Source organism: Rana temporaria, chromosome 5, assembly GCF_905171775.1.
Source record: "Rana temporaria chromosome 5, aRanTem1.1, whole genome shotgun sequence".
NCBI lineage: Eukaryota > Metazoa > Chordata > Amphibia > Anura > Ranidae > Rana > Rana temporaria.
Genome location: NC_053493.1, coordinates 421,251,278 through 421,269,941, shown reverse-complemented (window position 1 = coordinate 421,269,941; position 18,664 = coordinate 421,251,278). Strand labels below are relative to the sequence as shown.

General features: G+C 48.0%; 1 protein-coding gene across 1 annotated transcript in view; it reads right to left on the bottom strand.

Moving 5' to 3' along the window:
• The window catches only part of KIF9 (kinesin family member 9), a 52,896-nt gene that overhangs the window by 25,475 nt on the left and 8,757 nt on the right, over positions 1-18,664 (bottom strand). The window contains exons 3-9 of the mRNA XM_040355246.1: positions 18,438-18,603; positions 16,685-16,791; positions 11,019-11,243; positions 9,213-9,296; positions 7,710-7,802; positions 5,147-5,291; positions 2,477-2,541 (exon numbers count right to left, since the gene is read on the bottom strand). Of these exons, the coding sequence (XP_040211180.1) occupies positions 2,477-2,541; positions 5,147-5,291; positions 7,710-7,802; positions 9,213-9,296; positions 11,019-11,243; positions 16,685-16,791; positions 18,438-18,603 (885 nt within the window). The remainder of the gene's footprint in view (positions 1-2,476; positions 2,542-5,146; positions 5,292-7,709; positions 7,803-9,212; positions 9,297-11,018; positions 11,244-16,684; positions 16,792-18,437; positions 18,604-18,664) is intronic.

Here is an 18,664-nt window from a genome sequence, read left to right as displayed (position 1 = left end):
GTTACGCCGAGTAAATTGATACCCAACACGTCACGCTTCAAAATTGCGCCAGCTCGTGGAATGGCGTCAAACTTTTACCCTTAAAAATCTCCATAGGGCGTGTAAAAAATTCTACAGGTTGCATGTTTTGAGTTACAAAGGAGGTCTAGGGCTAGAATTATTGCTCTCGCTCTAACGATCGCGGAGATACCTCACATGTGTGGTTTGAGCACCGTTTTCATATGCGGGCGCTACTCATGCGTTCGTTTCTGCGCGCGAGTTTGTCGGGACGGGGCGCTTTAAATATTTTTATTTATTTTACTTTATTTTATTTATTTAACAAATAAATTGGGTCACTTTTATTCCTATTACAAGGAAAGTAAACGTCCCTTGTAATAGAAAAAAGCATGACAGGTCCTCTTATATATGAGATCTGGGGGTCAAAAAGACGTCACATCTCATATTTACACTAAAATGCAATAAAAAAATGTGCCATTAAGACATATGGGTGGAAGTGATGGTGAAGTGACGGGTGGGTACCGAATCGCCTCCGCTGCTACCGATCTCCTCCGCCGCTACCAAATCCACCGCAGAAACCACCATTATCGGAAACCGGACCGCCACCTGAAGACGAGGATATCTGGGTTATGGCAGCTAGCTGCTGCCATAACAGAGATATCCCGCTTCAAAGTGCCAACGTATATAGTCATGCGGCAGTCCGGAAGTGGTTAAGAATAAAATGGTGGGTGTTGCAATTTTTTTTTTTTTATCTCACACGATATTTGTGCAACATTCCTTGTGCTAGCATGAGCCTTGACAGGTCCTCTTTATGGAGAGATCGGAGGTCTATTAGACCCAAGATGTCTCCTCTGGCTTCCAAAGCATCTGATCAAACCAAAGACCAGTTTGATAAGGAGCTTGAACACTTGGAATAGGACCATGGTCATGGTTTTGTAATTGGACCATGGTCATGGTTTTGGAATTGGACCATGGTCATGGTTTTGGAATTGGACCATGGTCATGGGTTTGGAATAGGACCATGGTCATGGGTTTGGAATAGGACCATGGTCATGGTTTTGGAATAGGACCATGGTCATGGTTTTGGAATTGGACCATGGTCATGGTTTTGGAATTGGACCATGGTCATGGTTTTGGAATAGGACCATGGTCATGGTTTTGGAATTGGACCATGGTCAAGGTTTTGGAATTTGACCATGGTCATGGTTTTGGAATTGGACCATGTTCATGGTTTTGGAATTGGACCATGGTCATGGTTTTGCAATTGGACCATGGTCAAGGTTTTGGAATAGGACAATGGTCGTGGTTTTGGAATTGGACCATGGTCGTGGTTTTGGAATTTGACCATGGTCATGGTTTTGGAATTGGACCATGGGCAAGGTTTTGGAATTTGACCATGGTCATGGTTTTGGAATTGGACCATGGTCATGGTTTTGGAATAGGACCATGGTCATGGTTTTGGAATAGGACCATGGTCATGGTTTTGGAATTGGACCATGGTCATGGTTTTAGAATAGGACCATGGTCATGGTTTTGTAATTGGACCATGGTCATGGTTTTGGAATAGGACCATGGTCATGGTTTTGGAATAGGACCATGGTCATGGTTTTGGAATTGGACCATGGTCATGGTTTTGGAATAGGACCATGGTCATGGTTTTGGAATTGGACCATGGTCATGGTTTTGGAATAGGACCATGGTCATGGTTTTGGATTTGGATCATGGTCATGGTTTTGGAATAGGACCATGGTCATGGTTTTGGAATTGGATCATGCTCATGGTTTTGGAATAGGACCATGCTCATGGTTTTGGAATTGGACCATGGTCATGGGTTTGGAATAGGACCATGGTCATGGTTTTGGAATAGGACCATGGTCATGGTTTTGGAATTGGACCATGGTCATGGTTTTGGAATTGGACCATGGTCATGGTTTTGGAATAGGACCATGGTCATGGTTTTGGAATTGGACCATGGTCATGGTTTTGGAATTGGACCATGGTCATGGTTTTGGAATTGGACCATGGTCATGGTTTGGAATTGGACCATGGTCATGGTTTTGGAATTGGACCATGGTCAAGGTTTTGGAATAGGACAATGGTCGTGGTTTTGGAATTGGACCATGGTCGTGGTTTTGGAATTTGACCATGGTCATGGTTTTGGAATTGGACCATGATCATGGTTTTGGAATGGGACCATGGTCATGGTTTTGGAATTGGACCATGGTCATGGTTTTGGAATTGGACCATGGTCATGGTTTTGGAATGGGATGTCCAACAAGCGCATACAGGTGTGGTGGTCATGGTTAGGACTGCACATGGTTGTAGTGTGTGTGACGGAGTTCTAATCAGATGAGATTGGAGGTGAAATAAAGACTTTGTTGTCCTCTATTATGGTTTGCAGCATCATAGCTATGGGGTTAATCCATATTTATCTATAGGCAAAGCCTTACCACCTGTGTGACTACCAGATATTACTCACAGTCTCATCAATCTGAGCCACCTCGGCGTACACATTCGCCACCAACACGGTATTACAGTTTCCTCCTGTTTGGAAAAAAATAATCAGTTACAACATCCCAGCTATGATCCCACACTTAGCCCTCACACACCACTCAATACGTTAGTTCTTGACGCATGGTACCCTAAAACGTAAAGAAACCCTTACATGAAAACCAGCCTTATGTTAAACCCCACTCCTTCAGGGTTCGCTGGTTACCAGGTATTGTAAGAAGCCAGCACCCCGCCAACCTGTTATCCCACTGGAACCCAAAGGGAAAACTACTTTTGGGGTATAAGGGAGTCCTCCACAATTCAGATCATCCAATCACTAGGCTATCACTAGGGTGTGTGGGAGGGTCCTTAGCCCCATGTAAGCTCTGACCTACAATAGAATCAGTCCTTTTTGGGGTACACCAGCAGACATTGGGGGACTTGTGAAAGATACAGCTTGGTTACTTTCCTGCTATGAAGAGAACCTGTTACCCTTTACCTCCCAACAGCACCTAAAGTGGACCTTCACCTTCCCCATCCTTCTGTCATCTCACCCCTACCACCTTCCTTTCTCATAGTTTGAGTAGGGACCCTCCCCGTGCTTCCAGGATTCACACCTTGGGCTCGTGGGCCAAATCTGGCCCGCTGTTTGATTGTATCTTGCCTGCAGGTTGGGTCAGTGGCCTCTCACACAGGTCTTCAGGTCGGTCTACAGTCTCCGTTTCTCCTTCAGCAAAGGTTCCCCCAGCTGTGCTGTCATTGGTTGCTAGGACTGCCAACATCCTAACAACCAATCATGTTAGTTCGCTTACACTAGAGTCACCCATCAGACTCCCCCACTTACATGAGAGCCCTCATCAGAGCCCCCCCCCCCCCCCTTACATGAGAGCCCCTATCAGAGTCACCCCTTACATTTAGATCCCCATCAGAGTCCCCCTTATATAAGACACTCCATTAGAGTCCTCCTTACATGAAAGTCCCTATTAGAGTAGGGTGACCAGACATCCCCGGTTTCCGGGGACAGTCCTCAGATTGAGGACACTGTCCCCGGAGCCAGTCTGTCCACGGATTTGATTGCAGTGGCATGGAGGAGGGGCATCTGGTACTCTCACCCCGGGTGAAATATTTGGGGGGCACATATTAATTTCTGTGCCCCCCAAGTGTGCTGTGTCCCCCCCACCATGCCCAGGGACTCCTGTAGTCCAGCCTGTCCCCTGTGATCCCTCTGGTGCGGGCAGCCCATGTGTGTGTGAGAACAGTGGAAGGGAGGGGCGGTGCAGAGCATACGGCGGCTATTGGAGAAACTCTTGGCAGGGGATACTGAAGAGCGGCTGGGTGTTGGGAACAGTACCTGTTGCTGGGGAGAGCCCTGCTCTGATAGATCATCATGGAGGCCATCGAGATGTGAGCAAAATCAACCAATCTACACTGTTCATGTGGGGGGGGGGGGGTGTGAGTAGTGCAGGAATCAGGTAGGTCAGTGTAGGAATCCGATTGGTCAGTGTAGTGGTCAGTATAGGAATCAGGTAGGTCAGTGTAGTGGTCAGTGTAGGAATCAGGTAGGTCAGTGTAGTGGTCAGTGTAGGAATCAGGTAGGTCAGTGTAGTGGTCAGTATAGAACTCAGTTAGGTCAGTGTAGTGGTCAGTTTAGGAATCCGGTAGGTCAGTGTAGTGGTCAGTGTAGAAATCAGGTAGGTCGGTGTAGTGGTCAGTGTAGGAATCAGGTAGGTCAGTGTAGTGGTCAGTGTAGGAATCAGGTAGGTCAGTGTAGTGGTCAGTGTAGGAATCAGGTATGTCAGTGTAGTGGTCAGTATAGAACTCAGTTAGGTCAGTGTAGTGGTCAGTTTAGGAATCCGGTAGGTCAGTGTAGTGGTCAGTATAGGGATCAGGTAGGTCAGTGTAGTGGTCAGTATAGGAATCAGGTAGGTCAGTGTAGTGGTCAGTGTAGGAATCAGGTAGGTCAGTGTAGTGGTCAGTGTAGGAATCAGGTAGGTCAGTGTAGTGGTCAGTGTAGGAATCAGGTAGGTCAGTGTAGTGGTCAGTGTAGGAATCAGGTAGGTCAGTGTAGTGGTCAGTATAGAACTGTTAGGTCAGTGTAGTGGTCAGTATAGAACTGTTAGGTCAGTGTCGTGGTCAGTATAGGAATCCAATAGGTCAGTGTAGTGGTCAGTGAAGGGATTAGGTAGGTCAGTGTAGTGGTCAGTATAGAACTCAGGTAGGTCAGTGTAGTGGTCAGTATAGGAATCTGGTAGGTCAGTGTAGTGGTCAGTATAGGAATCAGGTAGGTCAGTGCAGTGGTCAGTGTAGGAATCAGGTAGGTCAGTGTAGTGGTCAGTGAAGGAATCAAGTAGGTCAGTGTAGTGGTCAGTATAGAACTGTTAGGTCAGTATAGTGGTCAGTGAAGGGATCAGGTAGGTCAGTGTAGTGGTCAGTATAGAACTCAGGTAGGTCAGTGTAGGGATAAGGTAGGTCAGTGTAGTGGTCAGTATAGGAATCTGGTAGGTCAGTGTAGTGGTCAGTGTAGGGATCAGGTAGGTCAGTGTAGTGGTCAGTATAGAACTGTTAGGTCAGTGAAGGGATCAGGTAGGTCAGTGTAGTGGTCAGTATAGGAATCCGGTAGGTCAGTGTAGTGGTCAGTGTCAGTGACATCATATCTCACCTAGCGAATCCTTGAGGGCGTGAGTGAGTTTGCTCTGCCTGAACGGGACGTGGTCACGGCGGTCGGCCAGCGCAATGATGGCTTGTTCCAGGAAGGACAGAGACTTGTTGATGTAAGTGGCTTCCTTCAGGACCTGCCCTTCAGACTGAGAGACGGGAAAAATAAATACTGATTAACGGAAAGCTTCACAAGTCAATCTCCGGTGCGGCTCCGTCAAGCACCGATGTCACTGCGGCACAGGGCTGTCCTGTATGATCCTTTAGCTTAAAAGCCTTTGTTTTTACCAACCGGGGCAGGCTTGACAAAGAGGGAACACCCCTTGAAACGCGTTGCTGCCCCTTCTACTGACTTACGGTTTGGCCACGAGGGCACATGGTAGCAGAGGATGCTGTTCTAGGACAGCACACAGAGTGTTATACTCCACCCGCCAACATTGGGGCTTCACAACAGTGGGGTAGATTCAGGTACATTTGCCCATTTCTTACGAAGGCGCAGCGTACCGTTTTGCCGCTGCGCCTCTGTAAATTTCCTGCTCTACGCTTGATTCACGGAGCAGTAGCTCCGTAAATTGCGTGGGCGCTCCTGAAAAATGCCCGGAGTAAGAGCGCGCAATTTAAATGATCCCATAGGGGGCGTGGATCATTTAAATTAGGCGCGTTCCCGCGCCGAACGTAGTGCGCATGCTCCGTCGGGAAACTTTCCCGACGTGCATTGCGGTAAATGACGTCGCAAGGACGTCATTTGCTTCAAAGTGAACGTGAATGGCGTCCAGCGCCATTCACGATTCACTTACGCAAACGACTTAATTTTTCAAAAACGCAACGCGGGAACGACGGGTATACGTAGCATTGGCTGCCCCTGCTAATAGCAGGAGCAGCCTTACGCAAAAACCGACGTACGCAAACTACGTAAACTGCGTACGCAGGGCGTGCGTACGGTTGTAAATCGGCGTCAGTATGCAATTTCTAGATTGTAAGCTCTAACGAGCAGGGCCCTCTGATCCCTCCTGTATTGATTGTATTGTGACTGTACTGTCTTCCCTGATGTAAAGCGCTGCGCAAACTGTTGGCGCTATATAAATCCTGTATAATAATAATAATAATAATAATAATTTGCATACTATACGCTGACCACTACAGGAACGCCACCTAGCGGCCTGCGTAAGAATGCAGCCTACGATATGACGGCATAAGAGCCTTATGCCAGGCATATCTTAGGCTGCAGTCGGCGTATCGAGGTTCCTGGATCAGGAGCATTCGATACGCCGGCGCAAGTAAGCAATTGCGCTGCGTAACTATGGTTACGCAGACGCAATTGCTCTCTGAATCTACCCCAGTGTTAATATTGGCATCAAACTTTTATTTAGTTTTAGTTATAGTCTTTTGACTAAAATGCCATTTTAGTCATCTGCAGTGGTTTTAGTTTTAGTCGTATTTTAGTAGACAGAACTCTCCAGTACATTTTAGTCTAATAAAAAAATTTTAGTCAACTAAAATCTTATGTGCTTAGGTAAATTGTATTGTATTATTTAATAATTTCTATAGAATTTGCAAACTCATTGCATACTCCTGGAGTAAAAATAATATGTTATTATTTATGGTATTAAGGTTTGAACAAACACACAGATACAGATTTAGCCACTCTGTGACGGTCTGAGGAGGCCTGTAATAATGCACAGTGCTCTGGATGCCTGTAATGCTGCACAGTGCTCTGGACAGTGGTCTGTCTGAGGAGGCCTGTAATGCTGCACAGTGCTCTGGACAGTGGTCTGGGGATGCCTGTAATGCTGCACAGTGCTCTGGACAGTGGTCTGTCTGAGGAGGCCTGTAATGCTGCACAGTGCTCTGGACAGTGGTCTGGGGATGCCTGTAATGCTGCACAGTGCTCTGGACAGTGGTCTGTCTGAGGAGGCCTGTAATGCTGCACAGTGCTCTGGAACAGTGGTCTGTCTGAGGAGGCCTGTAATGATGCACAGTGCAGTGAGGGGCCTTGAATGGGCTGGGAGTGTCTGAATCAGCACATACACAGTCAGGGGCGGACTGAAAACTCATGGGGCCACCGGGCAATAGGAGATTATGGGGCCACCGGGCAATAGGAGATTATGGGGCCCCCAGGCAATAGATTAGGGGGCCACACAGTATACACACACAGTATACACATACACACATTGAGAAGGTACTGGAGAGGCGGGGCAGCTATGATCTTGGGATTTGTAGACCAAAAGGATGTCGGGAAGGGACATTTCAGGGACAGATTTTGACATACTGTCCCTGGTTTTGCTGAAGCTGGCAACCCTGATGGGTTGGCAGTGCCCGAATGGTCAGTCCGCCCCTGTACGCAGTCCATCAATCTGGGAAGAACTGTCCAATCACGAGCTGGAAAGGTGAGTGGAAACAATGGCCATTGCATAGGGTGGCCCTATAGGGGCCAATCACAGCCTGAGCTTAGTATATGGTGCCAGATAGGGGGGGGGGGGCGGTCTCAGGACGGGTAACCTTGAATGCCCCAAACTTCTATTTTGCTGTAAGACGGTCACATCTGCAGACACGTTCCCCGGACTCACCCCGGTTTTCCCCAATCTCTCGGAACCCGCCAGGTCCACCAGGTTAATCTTCGACACGGTGTACTTCGCATTGGATAACGTCCTGGAATGTGACTGGAGAAAGAAATATACGGAGATCACAATGGGGTCCGTTTCATTAAAAAAAGGTGCTGAGCAAATTTCTCAAACTTTTTCACAGTGATGACCAACAATCCTTGTCATTTGTCGAACATGTTTATTGTGAGTGATGGCGCCATCTGGTGGTTATAATGCTCTGTTCTCCTGAAATACACGATATCACCAAAAGTATTAGTACGCCTGCCTTCACACGCACATGGACTTTAATGGCCTCCCAGTCTTAGTCCGGAGGGTTCAATATTGAGTTGGCCCCGCCCCCTTTGCAGCTATAACAGCTTCAACTCTTCTGGGAAGGCCGTCCACAAGGTTTAGGAGGATGTCTATGGGAATGTTTCACCATTCTTCCAGAAGAGCATTTGTGAGGTCAGGCGCTGATGTTGGATGAGAAGGCCTGGCTCACAGTCTCCGCTCTAATTCATACCAAAGGTGTTCTATGGGGTTGAGGTCAGGACTCTGTGCAGGCCAGTCAAGTTCCTCCACCCCAAACTCACTCATCCATGTCTTTATGGACCTTGCTTTGTGCACTGGTGGGCAGTCATGTTGGAACAGGAAGGGGCCGTCCCCAAACTCCTCCCACAAAGTTGGGAGCATAAAATTGTGCAAAATGTCTTGATATGCCAACGCCTTAAGAGTTCCCTTCACTGGAACTAAGGGGCCAACCCAACCCCTGAGGGGCCAGTCATGTTCCTCCACCCCAAACTCGCTCATCCATGTCTTTATGGACCTTGCTTTGTCGCCTTAAGAGTTCCCTTCAATGGAACTAAGGGGCCAAGTCCAACCCCTGAGGGGCCAAGCCAACCCCTGAAAAACAACCCCACACCATAACCCCCCCTCCACCAAATGATTTGGACCAGTGCACAAAGCAAGGTCCATAAAGACATGGATGAGCGAGTTTGAGGTGGAGGAACTTGACTGGCCTTCACAGAGTCCTGACCTTAACCCCGGAGACTGTGAGCCAGGCCTTCTCCTCCAACATCAGTGCCTGACCTCACAAATGCACGTCTAGACAAAATGGTCAAACATTCCCATAGACACACTCCTAAACCTTGTGGACGGCCTTCCCAGAAGAGTTGAAGCTGTTATAGCTGCAAAGGGCGGGGCCAACTCCATATTGACCCCTCCGGACTAAGACTGGGATGACATTAAAGTTCATGTGTGTGTAAAGGCCGGCGTCCCAATACTTTTGGAAATATAGCTTGTCTTAAAGTTTAATATTTCAGGTGGAAGTGTTTTCCTCGATATCTTGGCATGTATGTAGTCCTCGGGGGCTGGAGCTGTGAAAGCCTCTGATAAAGGGAACCGTCCAATGATGGAGCCGGTGATTGGTTCATGTATGGAGGTGTACTCCGAGTCACACATCCCGTCATGTATGTGACAAGAACTCACCTCCAGGTGTATGGTGAATATACAATGGGACCGGGAAGAGTTTTTATTCAGGATATGCGATCCGATGATCCGGTTTGTCTCCCCCTAGTGGAAATTAATGGAGAAAAAACAATCAATAGGTTTTCTGATCTCTCAGCTGTTGATATGTACAGTATTTGTCAATGTGTCAGAGTATCTGGCCACACCCATTCAAACCTGGCCACACCCATTCAACCCTACGTACCTGGTCACAGCCATTCAAACCTACGTACCTGGGCACACCCATTCAACCCTACGTACATGGCCACACCCATTCAAACCTACGTACCTGGGCACACCCATTCAAACCTATGTACCTGGACACACCCATTCAAACCAATGTACCTGGCCACACCCATTCAAACCTATGTACATGGCCACACCCATTCAAACCTACTACCTGGCCACACCCATTCAAACCTACGTACCTGGCCACACCCATTCAAACCTGGACAAACCCATTCAAACCTACGTACCTGGCCACACCCATTCAAACCTACGTACCTGGCCACACCGATTCAAATCTGGACACACCCATTCAAACCTACGTACCTGGCCACACCCATTCAAACCTACTACCTGGCCACACCCATTCAACCCTACGTACCTGGACACACCCACTCAAACCTACGTACCTGGTCACAGCCATTCAAACCTGGACACACCCATTCAAACCTACGTACCTGGCCACACCCATTCAAACCTACTACCTGGCCACACCCATTCAACCCTACGTAACTGGACACACCCACTCAAACCTACGTACCTGGACACACCCATTCAAACCTACGTACCTGGACACACCCATTCAAACCTACTTACATGACCACACCCATTCAAACCTATGTATCTGGACACACCCATTCAAACCTAATCAACACTAATGATGGGACACTATACCTCCCACTGACACCAATGATGGGACACTATTCCTCCCACTGATACCAATGATGGGACACTATTCCTCCCACTGACACCAATGATGGGACACCATTCCTCCCACTGACACCAATGATGGGGACACTATTCCTTCCACTAAGACCAATGATGGGGACACTATTCCTCCCACTGACACCAATGATGGGGACACTATTCCCTCCCACTGACACCAATGATGGGACACTATTCCTCCCACTGACACCAATGATGGGACACTATTCCTCCCACTGACACCAATGATGGGTGGCACTATTCCTCCCACTGACACCAATGATGGGACACTATTCCTCCCACTGACACCAATGATGGGGACACTATTCCTCCCACTGACACCAATGATGGGTGGCACTATTCCTCCCACTGACACCAATGATGGGACACTATTCCTCCCACTGACACCAATGATGGGACACTATTCCCCCCACTGACACCAATGATGGGACACTATTCCTCCCACTGACACCAATGATGGGACACTATTCCTCCCACTGACACCAATGATGGGACACTATTCCTCCCACTGACACCAATGATGGGGACACTATTCCCCCCCACTGACACCAATGATGGGACACTATTCCTCCCACTGACACCAATGATGGGGCATTATTCCTCCCACTGACACCAATGATGGGGCATTATTCCTCCCACTGATACCAATGATGGGACACTATTCCTCCCACTGACACCAATGATGGGGACACTATTCCTCTCACTGATACCAATGATGGGACACTATTCCTCCCACTGACACCAATGATGGGACACTATTCCTCCCACTGACACCAATGATGGGGCACTATTCCTCCTCACTATTACTTACAACGTAACAGATAACACACTCCTTACCTCAAACAGCAGATTCAGCGCATGCTCCTCGCTGGGAACTTGGTGGACAGATAAACCTTTCACAGACACCCCGTGTGGGTCATCCACGATGGCCATCTGGGTGTCAGAAGCGGGCACCTCGGGTAATGTGGACAGGAGGTCAAAGAGGGTTTCATTGTAGATCTCCAGGTAGGAGACCCTCACAGTCACAGAGTTCTCACTTTGCTCTCCAATCTCTTTGAAGACCTGAGTGAGAGACGAAACACGTGAGGATCGCCCCCCCCAAAAAATCGTGAGTGGGAACGCACCTTCCCACTGTGTGAAACTTTACAGCGCATGTTCGAGGAAAATAAAAATAAATTAATAAATATACAGAATATTTCTGCAACACGCACGTTCCTCCATGTTTTAGCCCCTCCCCCCTCGGACTGATAATGAGAGAAGATCTGGATGTAGTTGGGGGGCAGTAAATGTCTTTGTAGGTTGTTGTTAGTATTTAGAATTGTATTCTTTGAGTGGCCGGGTGCCAGTGTAGGGATTGGCAGAGGGGGGCGGTGGACACTGAGTGGTTGGTAAGGTAAGAGTAGATGAAGAGTGAAGGGGGATAGTCTGTCTAGAGCAGTGGTCTCCAAACTGCGGCCCAGGGGGCCGGATGTGGCCCTTTCATGCTTTAATATGGCCCTTGGAGCACTATTCCTCCCACTGATACAAAACACTGTTCTTCCCACCGACACCAACAATGGGCCATATTTCCTACCACTGACACTAAAAATGGGGCACTATCCCCCCAATATCAAAGAAGGGACACTATTCCTCCTACTACTACTACCAAAGATGGGGCACTATTCCTCCCCTAATATCAAAGATGGGTCAGTATTCCTCACCCCAATATCAAAGATGGGTCAGTATTCCTCACCCCAATATCAAAGATGGGTCAGTATTCCTCACCCCAATATCAAAGAAGGGGCACTATTCCTCCCACTATTATCAAAGATGGGGCACTATTCTTCTCCCTAATATCAAAGAAGGGGCGCTATTCTTCCCACTATTATTAAAAATGGGGCACTATTCCTCTCCTAATATCAAAGAAGGGGCACTATTCCTCTCCTAATATCAAAGAAGGGGCACTATTCCTCCCCCTAATATCAAATATGGGGCACTATTCCTCCCACTATTTTCAAACATTGGGAAATATTCCTCCCCCTGTTATCAAAGATGGGGCACTATTCTTCCCACTAATATTAAAGATGGGGCACTATTCCTCCCTAATATCAAAGAAGGGGCACTATTCCTCCCACTATTATCAAAGATGGGGCACTATTCCTCTCACTACTATCAAAGATGGGGCACTATTCCTCCCACTATTATCAACGATGGGGCACTATTCCTCCCCTAATATCAAAGATGGGTCAGTATTCCTCCCACTATTATCAAAGATGGGGCACTATTCCTCTCACTACTATCAAAGATGGGGCACTATTCCTCTCACTACTATCAAAGATGGGGCACTATTCCTCCCACTACTATCAAAGATGGGGCACTATTCCTCCCACTATTATCAACGATGGGGCACTATTCCTCCCCTAATATCAAAGATGGGTCAGTATTCCTCTCACTACTATCAAAGATGGGGCACTATTCCTCTCACTACTATCAAAGATGGGGCGCTATTCCTCTCACTACTATCAAAGATGGGGCGCTATTCCTCTCACTACTATCAAAGAAGGGGCACTATTCTTCCCACTAATATCAAAGATGGGGCACTATTCCTCCCACTATTATCAAAGATGGGGCACTATTCCTCCCACTACTATCAAAGATGGGGCACTATTCCTCCCCCTAATATCAAAGATGGGGCACTATTCCTCCCACTATTATCAAAGATGGGTCACTATTCCTCCCACTATTATCAAAGATGGGGCACTATTCCTCCCCCTAATATCAAAGATGGGGCACTATTCCTCCCCCTAATATCAAAGAAAGATTGAGTTTAAGGAAGTGGTGTGACCTCCATCCTGATATGTGTCACGGTCAGGCTCAGAGACCAGTAGCTATAGCAGTGGAGAGGGTCCCACCGACCAGCATGATAAGGACACAAGCAGGACCCCCTGTCCGATGATGCAGGATAATGCAAGGTGCGGGGTCTAAGCACCGACTGGTAATCACCTAATGATGGCAATGGGTTTTTCTGCGTGTTATTACCAGGCCATGGTCCTCAGGATTGCCCCACTAGGAGGTGAGAAAACCGGGGTCCAGTAACAGATATAGCAGGTAGGGATCAAGCAGAAGTATAGTCCCGCAAACAAGCCAAAGGTCGGAAACAAGTGGTTGCAGGTTGGGAATCAAGCAGAAGTATAGTCGAGGAACATCCAAAGGTCTGTAATGGGTGGTTGCAGGTTGGGATCAAGCAGAGGCTTAGTCGAGGAACAAGCCAAAAGTCAAAGACAAGTGGTTGCAGGTTGAAATCCAGCCAAAGCTTAGTCAAGGAATGAGCCAAAGGTCAGTAACGAGTGGTTGCAGGTTGGGATCAAGCAGAAGTATAGTCAAGGAACAGGCCAAAGGTCTGCAATGAGTGGTTGCAGGTTGGGATCAAGCCAAAGCATAGTTGAGGAAGTCAAGCCAAAAGTCCAACAAGTGACTGCAGGTTGGAATCAAGCAGAAGCATAGTCAAGGAACAAGCCAAAGGTCTGTAACAAGTGGTTGCAGGTTGGGATCAAGCAGAAGCATAGTCAAGGAACTGGGAAATGCGGGACTGTCTTGGGCAATGTGGGACTGGCCCGGGAAATGCGGGAATGTCTTGGGCAATTGGGACTGTTCCGGGCAATGCGGGACTGTCTTGAGCAAGGCGGGACTGTCCCGGGCAATTTGGACTGTCTCGGGCAATCCGGGACATGTGGTCACCCTAGTCAGAATGGGGTGGATTCAGGTAGGGGCGCGCACTACTACGGAGGCGCAGCGTACCGTTTTTACGCTACGCCTCCGTAAATTACGTGCGCTACGCTTCATTCACGAAGCAGTAGCTCCGTAATTTGCGTGTGCGCTCCGTAAAACTGGCTGGCGTAAGCGCGCGTAATTTAAATGATCCCGTAGGGGGCGTGGATCATTTAAATTAGGCGCGTTCCCGCGCCGAACGTAGTGCGCATGCTCCGTCGGGAAACTTTCCCGACGTGCATTGCGGTAAATGACGTCGCAAGGACGTCATTTGCTTCAACGTGAACGTAAATGGCGTCCAGCGCCATTCACGATTCACTTACGCAAACAACGTAATTTTTAAAAATCGCGACGCGGGAACGACGGGTATACTTAGCATTGGCTGCCCCTGCTAATAGCATGGGCAGCCTTACGAAGAAACCGACGAACGCAAACGACGTAAAATGCGAACGCCGGGTGCGCGTACGGTTGTGAATCGGTGTGAGTATGCAATTTGCATACTCTACGCTGACCACTACGGGAACGCCACCTAGCGGCCATCGTAAGAATGCAGCCTAAGATATGACGGCATAAGAGCTTTATGCCAGTCATATCTTAGGCTGCAGTCGGCGTATCGAGCTTCCTGAATCAGGAGCACTCGATACGCCGACGCAAATTAGCATTTGCGCTGCGTATCTATGGATACGCAGACGCAATTGCTTACTGAATCTACCCCAGTGTTTCCAACTAAGGCTTCTTTCACACTATGGATTGTATGTCCGTTTTATAATATCCGTTTTACACCTATTAACGGACGTTTATTAACGGATTTAATAACGGATACATACGGATAAATATTTTACCATTCTTCCTTTATTGAAAACGGATAATGTTTATCCGTATATATCCGTATACATCCGTTATATCATTCCTTTCTAACGTCCGTTAATAAAAAACATTTCACCCTTTCTTGAAGTCCAGCTCCAGAAGTCGCATGGATATTCAGGGGAACCCCGCCGTCAATTTAAAACAAAAATGACGTGCGGTTCCCCCTAAATATCCATAACCAGACCCATTATCCGAGCACGTTGACCTGGCCGGCCGCAGAAAAGAGGGGGGGACAGAGTGCGGCCCCCCCTCTCTCCTGAACCGCACCAGGCCACATGCCCTCAACATGGGGAGGATGTCCCCATGTTGATGGGGACAAGGGTCTCATCCCCACAACCCTTGCCCGGTGGTTGTGGGGGTATGCGGGCGGGAGGTTTATCAGAATCTGGAAGACCCCTTTAACAAAGGGGACCCCCAGATCCTGACCCCCCCCCTGTGTGAAATGGTAATGGGGTACACTGTACCTCTACCATTTCACGAAGGAAGTAAAAAGTATTGTAAAAAAAACACACTGACACAAAAGAATAAAGTCCTTTATTAAAAAAAAAAACTCCAGCGCTGAAAAATCCACTCGTTCCCGGCTTCCAGCGTTGTCCTGATCCTGCGACGAGTGCGGGTGATCTCCCGCGATGAGAAGATCCAGCGTCGGGTGATCTCCGCTCCGGCGATGTGAAGATCCATCCATCCGGCGCAGCAGCATCCCGGACCTCCTCTCACCGCTGGGCACAGCCCAGCGAATGAGCGGCTGAAGCAGTGACATTTCTTATATAGAGGAGGCAGAGCCACCCGTCACGTGACCCTGCCCCCTCTGACGTACCTCTGCTACATCACTGGGGAAGACCAAGAAGAGGTCTTCCCCAGGACTTTATTCTTTTGTGTCAGTGTGTTTTTTTTACAATACTTTTTACTTCCTTCGTGAAATGGTAGAGGTACAGTGTACCCCATTACCATTTCACACAGGGGGGGGGGGGTCAGGATCTGGGGGTCCCCTTTGTTAAAGGGGTCTTCCAGATTCTGATAAACCTCCCGCCCGCATACCCCCACAACCACCGGGCAAGGGTTGTGGGGATGAGACCCTTGTCCCCATCAACATGGGGACATCCTCCCCATGTTGAGGGCATGTGGCCTGGTGCGGTTTAGGAGAGAGGGGGGGCCGCACTCTGTCCCCCCCTCTTTTCTGCGGCCGGCCAGGTCAACGTGCTCGGATAACGGGTCTGGTTATGGATATTTACCGGGAACCGCACGTCATTTTTGTTTTAAATTGACGGCGGGGTTCCCCTGAATATCCATGCTCAGTAAAATTAACGTCCATTAACATAACGGACATTTACGGAGACATTTACTAACGTCCATGTGCCATAGACTTCAATGTTAAAATATAACAGACGTTAATATATCCGTTACTTGCAACGGACAAATAATTTACAAAAAATAGTGCAAGACCCGTCACATATTCCGTTATAACTAACGTCCGTATGTTATAACGGACTATTACGGATCTTTACGGAACATAAAAAAATCCCATAGACTTTAATGATATTTTATAAAGGACGTATAACTTCCGTTTTTTAACATTATCTGACGGATTTTAAAACGGATTATTAAAACGGATTTATTTTGTAGTGTGAAAAGGGCCTAATTTCACAATCTTGCAGCATTTTTTAGAGGGATAAAACACGGGGAAAGGTGCAAACAAATGGCTAAAACAATAAAGAGGTAGATTTTCCTCTGGAATACATCATTCATGTCATGTAAATTTGAACCTCTAGTAGTGGATCTCGGAGATTGTGTTGGGCCCCCATTGACAACAAGGAAGCTTGGTGTGATAATAATGAGTCCTCTCAGGGGTCCTCTCTATGAATCGCGCCCCATGGGGAATCACGCAGTACCTGCTGTATGGCTCTGGGGATGATTCCTCGATGTGTGTAGTTCTCGGTTGTCCCGGTGATGGTGTGCGTTTTCCCGGCACCCGTCTGCCCGTAGCACATGATTGTACCTGGAAGCAAAAAGCACAAGTCAGATGTGTCTCTGTGCATCATGTGATTTGGGAAATACAGCAGGTCATTGGTTAGTGGGGGAGAGGATAAAAGTGAAAATGTGGGAAGAGAAGAGAAAGAAGGGGGAGAGGAGAGAAGAGGACACCAATGATGGGACACTATTCCTCCCACTGACACCAATGATGGGACACTATTCCTCCCACTGACACCAATGATGGGACACTATTCCTCCCACTGACACCAATGATGGGACACTATTCCTCCCACTGACACCAATGATGGGACACTATTCCTCCCACTGACACCAATGATGGGACACTATTCCTCCCACTGACACCAATGATGGGACACTATTCCTCCCACTGACACCAATGATGGGACACTATTCCTCCCACTGACACCAATGATGGGACACTATTCCTCCCACTGATACCAATGATGTGACACTATTCCTCCCACTGACACCAATGATGGGACACTATTCCTCCCACTGACACCAATGATGGGACACTATTCCTCCCACTGACACCAATGATGGGACACTATTCCCCCCACTGATACCAATGATGGGACACTATTCCCCCCACTGATACCAATGATGGGACACTATTCCATCCACTGACACCAATGATGGGACACTATTCCTCCCACTGACACCAATGATGGGACACTATTCCCCCCACTGATACCAATGATGGGACACTATTCCCCCCACTGATACCAATGATGGGACACTATTCCATCCACTGACACCAATGATGGGACACTATTCCTCCCACTGACACCAATGATGGGACACTATTCCTCCCACTGATACCAATGATGGGACACTATTCCCCCCACTGATACCAATGATGGGACACTATTCCATCCACTGACACCAATGATGGGACACTATTCCATCCACTGACACCAATGATGGGACACTATTCCTCCCACTGACACCAATGATGGGTCACTATTCCTCCCACTAAGACCAATGATGGGACACTATTCCTCCCACTGACACCAATGATGGGACACTATTCCTCCCACTGACACCAATGATGGGACACTATTCCCCCCACTGATACCAATGATGGGACACTATTCCCCCCACTGATACCAATGATGGGACACTATTCCATCCACTGACACCAATGATGGGACACTATTCCTCCCACTGACACCAATGATGGGACACTATTCCCCCCACTGATACCAATGATGGGACACTATTCCCCCCACTGATACCAATGATGGGACACTATTCCATCCACTGACACCAATGATGGGACACTATTCCTCCCACTGACACCAATGATGGGACACTATTCCTCCCACTGATACCAATGATGGGACACTATTCCCCCCACTGATACCAATGATGGGACACTATTCCATCCACTGACACCAATGATGGGACACTATTCCATCCACTGACACCAATGATGGGACACTATTCCTCCCACTGACACCAATGATGGGTCACTATTCCTCCCACTAAGACCAATGATGGGACACTATTCCTCCCACTGACACCAATGATGGGACACTATTCCTCCCACTGACACCAACGAACACCCCCCTCCCCTAAAATCTGAAAGACATTAAACTGGCCCTTTGTTTGGGAAGTTTGCCCCCCCCCCCCCGCTCCATAACTTACCATTATATCCCTGCAATGCTTTGGTTACAACTGACTTTGCCACCGTCTCGTATACGACGTCCTGAGCGGCGCTGTGCAGGATCCCGTCCACTTTAAACGACCAATCATATCGCTTGTTATTGACCACGCCCAGCTTTTCATCCTTCTTCAGGTGGACCTCGATGCTCTGAAGATCAATATACGGAAATGACACGATTCATAATACGAATGATGATTTTTTATTACAG